General features: G+C 47.5%; 2 protein-coding genes across 2 annotated transcripts; both read right to left on the bottom strand.

Annotated features, from left to right (window-relative positions):
* Positions 1-2,348: 2,348 nt before the first annotated feature.
* Positions 2,349-2,657, bottom strand: CCR75_005846 (uncharacterized protein; the record flags this gene model as incomplete). Its single annotated transcript, XM_067963920.1, has 1 exon — positions 2,349-2,657. The coding sequence occupies one exon, from the start codon at positions 2,655-2,657 to the stop codon at positions 2,349-2,351; it is 309 nt and encodes a 102-aa protein (XP_067815930.1).
* A 510-nt stretch (positions 2,658-3,167) lies between these two features.
* Positions 3,168-3,938, bottom strand: CCR75_005845 (uncharacterized protein; the record flags this gene model as incomplete). The annotated part of the gene is made up of 1 exon (XM_067963919.1): positions 3,168-3,938. The coding sequence occupies one exon, from the start codon at positions 3,936-3,938 to the stop codon at positions 3,168-3,170; it is 771 nt and encodes a 256-aa protein (XP_067815929.1).
* Positions 3,939-10,408: the final 6,470 nt, after the last annotated feature.

Raw genomic sequence — 10,408 nt, 5'->3', positions numbered from 1 at the left:
TTTTTGCCGTGATGGCATGCGTTGTCCGCCGCCCAATGGGCAATTCTCTCCCATGATGTAGATGTAAAACCAACTGTCCTTCGACCTGGGCTTGCACAGTACGGCAGAGTCGAACTTGCTCATCACTGTTTAGGACAGAATGGATAAAATCGGGCATCCGTCGACACGCTATGTACCCTTCTGCAATCCCGATGAGGATGCGCCATTCGTCATCTGTACCCTCCCGTAAACGGTGGGCACCTGGTACGCTCAGACGTGTCGAACAGATAGCCCGTAGCTTTATAACTTCCTCCACCGAAACCTTGGCTGGATCAAACATAAAGTCCTCGAACACGGGACGTCCCTTGCCCACATCACATTCAGGCCCTTTCGGCCCTCCCTTACGCACAACCTGCGACCACTGTTGAGGAACTGGAGCCTCGGCCCACTTGTGCCGGCTAGCCTGTTTGCGTAAAAGCTCCTTGAAAGCCCACTTAGTAAGTAGGACCTCCTTGCCTAGCTGATGGGCCAGACGAGTCCATTCGGTGTAACTGCCCGAAGACAGTACAAAGCATTGACGAAACATATCCAGGAACATGGTCAACTCCGAGCCCGTAAGCTTCGGAAACCGTTTGCGCTCTGCTGGCAGCTCCTCCAGCTTTACCGGTATCTGGGCAAATTCCCGCGAAAATAGCTCCTGAATGGTCTGGCGCCAAACGTCCAGGAATGGCGACCAGCCGAAACGGCCATCTCTGTGGTTAGGGCGTCGAACATATCCCGCGGTGGTGTGGGTCGGACGCGAGCCGGATCGGCAGACTGGGCTGAGCGCGGTGAAGGACGAGGGGAGGTCCTGGTCGACTGCCCTTCGGTCCGGCCTCCTCCCCCCTTCGCGGAGACAGTACGCCTGCGGGCACGGAAGATGCCGTGGGCAAGTCAGCAGTTGGCTTTGACATGAATCTTCCGACTGAACGGCCACGTTTAAGGGTTCGTCTGGGGCTGTCGCCCCCCCCCGTCCCGTGTGCGATGGGAGAGGGGAGGCAAGAGCTAGTGCCCGTCCCATACGCGCTCCTAGGAGAGACTGGGTAGGATGCGGGGAGTTCCAAGACGGCCGGCATACCTCCCGGCGAGGGCGCGTCGTCCCCCTCCCCTTCGGGTGGGGGACAAGATGGCGGCACAATGGCTGTCGTTCGTGCGGAGCTGGCGGAAGCCAGTTCGTGACCGTTTATACTCCTCTGTCCAGCAACGCTGATTGAAGAGTGAGGTATCTAGAAAGATACGCTCGCAATACATATCAAGTGTTATCTATAGAGATGACATTTTAATTGGTAAAAATAGGTATTTTATATTTAATGCGATTGAATATGAATTAGTCTGAAAACTACTTCCTACTTGGCAAGGGCGCATGAGGAGCCGGATTACCCCTTCCATGACGACACTTAACCGACGTACTTAGTGCGTTGGGTGAGGTCGCTAACGCGCCCACCACAACTACCTCACTGCACGCAAGAGAAGCTGGTTAAACCGCTTACTCGCTGTGCTAGGGTGTGTGTCTAAGTAGAGCATGGCCGCATTACGTCGTGCCCGCCTACATTCTCGGCCTGCTCAATATTCTGACATTCCCGACAAACTCTCACATCCAAGTTTCCGGTTGAATAATTCTTAGCCGTCCCACCAGGGAAAGGGCCGTCGGACCCAGCCTCCGGGTCTCTTTTGTTATGTGGATGTACCGTGACTTCTTAAGGTTCGATGCGGGATGTTTTGTCTTCACTACTAGTCGGCTGTCTCCTACTGGACGTTTTTACAATTAAAATTATATAGAAATTAGCCGATATTATTCCATCATTAAATTCGCTAACTTGGATAAAATTAAGCGTTCAAATTCTGCTTTGCCAATTTTGCCAATTCTGTTATCATGAAGACACATATTTCGAAATTTCGATGGCACAATTAAATGTTTTTTTGTCAATTTTTGTGGAGATTTTGAGCAAGTTAAAAAACTGCGGTGTATTATAATAATGAAGGTAATCTGGTAAAGGACTGTTGTCGAGTACCAACTTCTGCTGGCTCTGGCTGTGGTTGGCACAAATATCGCATCAAATTTTCAAATCTCACGAAATTTCATTCCTCTCGTGTAGCAAGGAATCGAAATGCAAGTTCACAAAGCTGTCGTTACCGTGTCAGCTGCCCGGGGTGGATGGTCGCCTGCGGCATAAGAAGCTCCTCGAAGAGCGTTTAGAGGTTTTCCACCAAAGCTCCTTCTTATGAGGTGAAGGCGCCGTCTGTCTCCTCTCCCTTTATAGGAGCAGTTCATTTCCTCAATGTTTACGGGCACTTAAAAGCGGATTTTGTACAGCAACTGCACATGAATGTCAGACTAGGCACTTGACCGTCTGCTTCTTGACATTGAAGTGATGGCAAGCGCCCGAGTTTATGTAGTCTCTGCGCGTTTCCTTCAGTTTAAATACCTTCGTATGGCTCGATTCTGCCCCGCGTCGGCCTTCCAACAGTGCAGTAAACAACGGAGGAGATGGTAGGACAGCAACCATACGGCGATGGCCTGGCTGCTCCGTCACGCCTACATTGTCCGCGCGCCTATAAGCGTGCCGTTTGCAGCCGCGCATGACTTTGTCAGCCAATAGCAAAAGAAACTTTCGAAAGTACGCGCGCGGCTGTCGCATTCGAAAGCGAGCACTTTTAAACGCAATTTTATTCACAAGCCTGATGTCTTGCCCTTTCCAAGCAACAGGATGGTTGACAAGGGCTTTGCGAGTATATGCAACGTCACCTTGTCGTCCTGTCCGGGCTCATGCGTTCGACTTGTGAAAAAAAGACACTGAGGATCTTATGAGTAGAGACTGGCAGAAGATCCTTATGTGCTCCTTGCAATTGATTCATTCCTCTCGACCTCAATTGCTAATAATTACAAGGGACGAGTAAGTATATCAGCTTAAACGCTGGAAATAAACTGTTACATAATACTTCTATGCTCTACGCCGCAAACACGATACGTGGCAAGGACTTGAATGGGTTCATTAAATACTTCTTCGTAAGGGCTTTCGTGCCACAACTTCTGGGACCCTTGGTGCATACGTCAACAAGACGGTCAATCAATTCTTAGCCGATCAACCCGCTCTCTTAAAAGAGCTCCGCTACCATAGCGGCGTTTTGATCGCTGCTGCAGACTGTGCTCACTTGATTACGGCAAATCGCTCGCTCTGAGCCAGCAATAACATATCCGTCGGGTCTTTCTGTTCGGTTACGTCGTAAATATTCACATAATAGCCCTCGACAATGGGCATACCCCAGTAGACACGGCGCCAGCGAAACGCGCCGCTATTCACCACACAGTGCGCAATCGTCGTTGGCACAGTCCACGCCACGTTACACACGTCAATTCGAACGCACCGAACGCTCGGGTCCAGCGCTTCCCACTGCACTTCAGCAGCTTGGCCTCGTATCCAGCCAGCGAATTGCGGGCCACTAGGTGATGTAAGTCGAAGTCGGTGGTTCAAATTGCCATCCGCAACCGCTGCTGCTTCGCGCAGTACTTCGTATTCACCTGGCGGCGTTGAACTTAATAAAGGGCTATTGCGATGATAATAGTCGATGCTATGGCGGTGATCATGTAGGTAATTTTCACTCGCAGTGCGTCTACGAGGTCGAACACGGCCGTGCCGCCTTCGACCGCTTACCCAAAGTGCAGGCATCGCATGCATTTGATGCGATGGGGCCGCAATGGTCGCGGCCGTGACGTCAAACCCGTCTTCTTCACTTTCCCCAGGGTTCTCCAGCCCATCCTTGTTCCAACTGTTAGACTGAGCGCAACATCGCGCTGTCACTGGCGGCGCACGTCCGGTTTGATTGCCCCCAGCTGCAGCCAGCAAAGACTCGACATTCGTACTTGTATCAATCGGTGGCATTTGAAGCGGTGACGTGGCATTCCAGCACTTGAGCGTCATGGTACCGTGCGCCCCCGAAAAAAACGCTAAATCGCCTGCGCGTGCGTCTGACAGTCACTGCCTCCAAGAACCTAAAATGGACCAAACTCGTGCACGGGTTTCTCCGTCTAAGTTCGGTTCGTAGCCGGCAAAGCTCCCAATCGCGAAATGAACAGGATTCGACTTTGAGCCCGCCCGCGGTGGCGCCATTGCGGGAAGGTGAGGGGAGGGACTACATTCACTGACGCGTCCGATTGTCTGGCCCGTCCGTGTGAACAATCCCCGTTTCTGGCGCATAACCTTCCTAGTGGACGCAAATCAACGAGCGCAGAAACGGTCCATGCAGACGAACCTTTGGACATCATCATTTACTCGTCTGTGGTTCCTATCACGCGCGACTCAACAAAGCTTCCCCTTCTGTCTGAGGGCGTTACCATGGCGCACTTCCATGAGATTTAACATTGCGTGAGGATGGTAGAGTTAGTTGCGACATATTTTTTTAAACATAGACATCGCTATGGTTTCAATCAGAGCTTGACGGTTAGATCATGCCGCCCGTTAGGCGCGCGAATGCTGGATCGAGTCATGGTGGGCCACGTCAGCAGAGGATCATCTGCAAACAACGGTACGTGCGCTGCTGGCTTTCGATGAATCAAAGGCGGCCGCGGCGATTTATATCAATAATAAGATTATCGAAACACGACTTGTCCTAACATGTGGAAAGTATCTTCAATCCGAAACGAAATTTGCTCTTCTTGGAGACGTTATGCATGTCGGTTATTTGTACGAAGTTGTCCACACTTCGCTACCGAGAGAAGTGCAAATCTTTGTTAGACCAGTCGGTTGCGAGCAATCGATGACCTGCAACTAGTGGGCCTTTAGGTGCTACTTACAGCGCGTTGATGCCCTTTCGCTGTGCGTTGCGCCCATAATCTCTTCTATAGAAATGCGTAAACTCAACATCAATTAAATGATTGAAGATTCCATTAATTTACTTCCAAAAGTGCACATGATAAATTGTTGCTTACTCGTTTTCTGCTCTTCTACGTAAGAAATTCGTGGCGCCACAAACTTAATAACTTTCTGCACGCACGTGGTACCTCACCGGGGATGCATCACGCCATACATTACCTAAATATACCAATTCTGTGCCATCAGAATCAGTGCTGTCGCGAGGGTGCGGAAACCCCTGTCGTGCTAAAGACGTCACCGAGAGGCAATACATGAATTAAGGAAAATTTACTGACCTAAGATTAATGTCTATGCATAAGTGCGATCGCGGAAGTAGTTGAGAGACTGCCGCGAAAGTTTTTGTGGCACGCTTCCACAAATGTGACCAATCAGCGACCGGAGACATTTATTGTTGATCGTCGTTCATCGTTTGTTGAGCAACACGCGCGAGGCCCGCAGTGGCGTCATCCGTGCAGTGAAAGGTCGCTAGCGTCAGTGCACTGACGCACCTGGTCGAGCTTTGTTAGAGTGATGCGATGTCACAATAGCCGGCTATCACCTCAACGTCACTTCTAATTTATTTTTATTCATTTTCCAAGTAATATGCTGAAAATCTTGGTGATACTGTTTCGAGATTTACAAAGGTTGTCACTATCCTATTTAAAGGTCAAAAAATGCAGCAACCAACACTTCTCAGCACCCAATTTTTAACTGTGTAGTAGCCATTTCAGGTTGCCATTCGTCACTCCTAACGGAATTGTTTGGCAGTCTAACAAGTTCGATTTATAGATTTTAGGTTAATTTCAATCTGGGCATACATGAAATGTCACTGAAATCCGCTTTCGAATCGTCGTCAAATTTTCTTCTTTTTTTCTTCATCAGCGATGAGCTTTTACTTACCTAATACTAAGGCAATGCGAAAAGCAGGCAGTCGTATGTAATTTTCGACGATAAACAGTCGAAGCGATAAACATCGTGGCAAATTTATAGCCTTTCTAGGAAACGGAGCTTATGTGCATGCAAAACCGCACCTTATGACGGCGTTGAGTATCTGTGATAAGATTAACATCTTACAAAAGTAGATAAAAATTCTGGAATAAAATTGTTTCAATTTAAAGAATAATACTTGCAGTTTCAAAAACATTTTCATTGTACAGTCGGACACCAGGCCTTTACACGGCAAATTTTTCGTATCGGCAAGATCTGAATTTTAGGAAGATATCTTAATAATACATTTTTATCCATTTAACCTTTTTGGTTAAAAATGCTACATGCGCTTGTTCCTCGTGGCTTTTGCCCGAACTAGTCAATAGCTTGTCTGGAAAGACTAATCCTAACAACAAAAATCCTTTATTTAGTGCGACAAAGCTACATGGCCTTGATCTCAGCGCGAAGAACTTCGCGCTGAGGAAGGTTTTTATCTCGATGTTTTTCTTAAGCATCGATTGTAACGGGGTGTATCGTTACATGAAATTAAAATTTAAAGGTTGCTAATTAATATATTATCTTAAAGGTAGTTAATATTTGGAAAATATTACTTTATATAGTAATATTCAGAATTCTTATCCATAAATAGGTACAGACCATTATACCTATTTATTCCGCAGACTAATCAGCTGTAGGAGTAATCAAAGAGAGAGTTACAGATAAGTTAGAGATAAGAATTCTATACATGGTTAGTATTAGTTTATAATTAAGTTAGCATTTACAAAGATAGATTAACAAGACACTTAACTACATTAATACAGTTTTCATTTTACACTCTTAAGCTAACTTGCCTTAAGAGAAGTCTTCCTCTGCACGTACTAGTGTACGTGAAAAAAAAATAACGTGACGCACCACTCGCAACTGAAGCAGTGCGAAGTGGACTTGTACTGAAGCAGTACAAGTCGTAGTGCCCCGTTACATCGATGGTATAGTGGCAACAATAAGCGAGATAAAATCTCGTTGATGCAAGCCTGGAGCGCATTCATTCACAATGTCAAACACATTGGACGCGAAGCCTGGCTTCAAAGACTTACCGCGATTCGCGTCAAGTTTAAGAAACGAACTCCAACTGGTGCAAGGTATAATTTGCATCGGTCTCGTGAGGCAGGACTTCCGTGCCTCACGTGGGGTGATCCCTGTCCGTGTTGTGTCGACAACACGAAACGAGTAAAAAGGGGATGTTTACTCCCTTTCTTCGCCCTGGGGAAGGGATCGCATCTCGATCGAGATGCGCGAGGCGATTGTCATTTTGCAATCAAATTACTTGCGCCAGGGGTGCGTGTTTTCTGATGGACCTTCTGATCCATCAGAGTGGTCTCGTCATACTGACGGACGAGGCCTTCAACGTCAACAACCAGCTGGGAACGAGGTTCCCAACTGTCATGCGAAGGTGGATAACCAGCGAACCAGATTACTCGTTCGCTGCCCCGTCATATCACGGTGGTATAGAATACGTTCCACAAGGAATCGTTGATCACCGTGGGAATCCACCACTAGTTGCGGTGGAGGAGGAAAAATTAAATTCGACATGTGTGTCGGATCTAGAGTCGAAGATCGACAAGCTCGACCGCTACCTCCATGTATTGGAGGAGGGTCTTGAACACGAGCGCGGTAAGTGTCACTCGTTTGAGCAGACGGTGGTGGCTTACTATATCGAACGGTTGGAACACCGTTCTAAGAGTGCGTACTCAATGTTGGAGTACGAACGAAAATATCACGCTCTTCGTGATGAGCTGTCGTCAGCTCATCGCAGTTTCGAGGATCTTCGGACCCGACATTAGAATCTCCAGATTCAGCATGAGAATCTGGTTCGCGACCACAAGATTCGTTTAGGGATTCTTAGAAATGGTGGTCAGATCCATCCTCGGACGAAACAGCGTACTGTTGGTACGGGCGGAGCCGACCAACGCAAAACGTAGAATGCGTTCGCATCCTACGTGGCAATTCTATTGTGTACACATTGCCTCTGCAATGCAGTACATGGAAGGGACCGATGAGCTTGGGTGGTAGTTTTTTGCTACTCACATTAGTGACAACGCGCTTAGGTAAGTTTTACCGTAGAGAGTATTTATAGGTTATTATTTTTGAATGAAAAACAATTGCTCTTCCATGTTTGTCTGCGTTCCGTTTCTGGAATCCTTTACGAAACGGAACACTGATTCTCGAGCCAGCGGAAATTTCTCTGCTGACTCACTTGTTCCGTCGTGTCCAGTGCGATTTGTGCGCACTGCCATGAGATCTTTCTCATCTTCGATGTCGATTGCTTTGATATCGACATCATTCGCGTCGTTGTTAACTTCGATGCGTGATGAGCATGAACCACTTTGCACTGCTTCAGTTGCGAGTGGTGCCTTACGTTATTTCACGTACACTAGTACGTGCAGAGGAAGACTTCTCTTTAAGGTAACTAGCTTAAAGAGGGTAAAATGAAAACTATATTAATACAATTAAGTGTCTCTTTTTCTATCTCACTCGGCGCTCACAAGCGCCGAGTGAAGGCGATTGGCGTCAATCAAAGAAAATTGCTAAGTACCTGGAAGGTAGGAAAAGTCTTAAGTTCAAGATGCAAGAAATTACTTGGTGAAGAAGGTGATGGTGGGCTGGTCGAGGCGTACAGCGACGCCAACTACGCTGCGAAAAAACTGATCGGAAGTCAATCAGTGGGAGTGTTAGTAATTAGACCCATCACTCGGGTGTGGTGCACATTTGTGACCAAACCTGGTGTATGTGATGCACATGGGTGCATTCACATTCGGAAGGATGACGCTAGCCGTCATAATGGATGACGCTAGGCGTAAATGGTTTTGCTCGTGCGAGTCCGCCCCCCTTGAACTATACGATCCCTCTAATTGGGTAGATATGCGTGGATGGCGTAAGGCCTTCACGAAGAACGGTGTATGCGTTAGACGCGTGCACCAAATTATTGATTACAAATTCGACCATCGGTAAAAACTCGCTCCGATTGGGATACGATTGAACGTAACCTCGAAGTATCTCTTCGAGGACGCGATTAACGCGTTCCGTCTGACCATCTATCTCTGCATGATCAGAAGTTGACATTGTCAGCCGTGTACCGATCTCTCGGAACACGGATTGCACAAATTCCGCTCGTGATCCGTGGATCTCTATCCGAGACCAGTTCACGGAGTAAACCGCGGAGTTTAAATACCGTGGAGTTTAAATACCGTGTCGATAAAGACACGGGCACAACCCGGAGCCGTAATCGACTCTGGTACTACAACAAGATGTACCATCTTGCTGAATCTGTCTACAAAACAAGGATTCCATTGTTTTTGTCATCGTCTTCGGGAAATCCGAAGACGAAGTCTATAGATACGGACTGCCATCATTCTGCCGGAAGTGGTAGAGATTGAAGAGGTGCACGGGATGAAGGGCTAGGCTTCACCCGTTGAATACCTCGCAAGCACGAATGTACTTGCGCACGAACCGATACTGGTGGGGCCAGTAAAAGTCGCGACTTACTGCGGGATAAGTTTTCTCACGTCCACGTTGCCCCATTGTCGGTGCATCGTGACACTCATACATGATGCGCAAGCGCAAATCATTCTAAGTTGGGACGGCGATACGTGGACTGTCGTCAGTAACGGCTGTGTATTACAGTAAGCCGTTGCGTGTTGTTTATCGATCGAATGACGATCGATATAAAGCCGGTAAATCTTAATAGATGTATTGGATGGATTTATCAGATGATGCTTTAAACACAGAAGGTCTTTATCTTCTGTGTAGGCTTTCTTTATGTCATGAAACAAAGTTGATGACGGAACACTCGTAATGAGTGAATTTATTTTCAGTTTTGGAGTGCGCAGCCGACTCGAAATCGGGTCGGCGTGATATCGCATCAGCGACGATATTAAGGTGTCATGGTTTATATTCCACGGAGAAAATTATACTCCACGAAAAAGGTTAGCCTCCTCGGCATTCTTTGCGAGAGGTCTGGGCTGTTTACAGCCGTGCGTAATGACGCATGGTCCGTATATACAATGAACGGTCTATCTTCGAGGAGATAGACCCTAACTTAGCTAGTGCATATCTCATGGTAAGGAGCTCCTTGTCATGCACTGGGTAATTGCGTTCAGCTGGTTGCAGCTGACGTGATTGGTAAAATACGACGAGTTCCGCGCCGTCTGTATCGTAATGAATTAATGCACATGCGATTGCGATATCGCTGGCGTCACAGACCACATAAAAAGGTCGGTCTTGGTCAGCAATCGCCAGGATTGCCGATTGCGTCAAGCTTTCATTAATACCTTCAAGGAAAGCTGACAATCTGCGTTCATAACCATTTCTCGTCTTTTTTCAAGAGACGAGAGAGATGAACTCTCATCTCGGCATAATTACGTGAGTACTTGTGCAAGTACGCCGCTAGCCCAAGGAGCGTTCTAAATCCCTTGACATCGACTGGAATTGGCCAGTCGGTGATTGCCTGATCTTTTCGGGATCAGGGCGCACGTCGTGTTTTACGACGATGCACCCGAGAAGTGGTATTTCGCTTGCAGCGAATATACACTTCTTGAGATTTGCATACAACTTAT

Source organism: Bremia lactucae, linkage group LG16 (assembly GCF_004359215.1).
Source record: "Bremia lactucae strain SF5 linkage group LG16, whole genome shotgun sequence".
Lineage (NCBI taxonomy): Eukaryota > Oomycota > Peronosporomycetes > Peronosporales > Peronosporaceae > Bremia > Bremia lactucae.
This window is presented reverse-complemented; position numbering and strand designations above follow the sequence as displayed.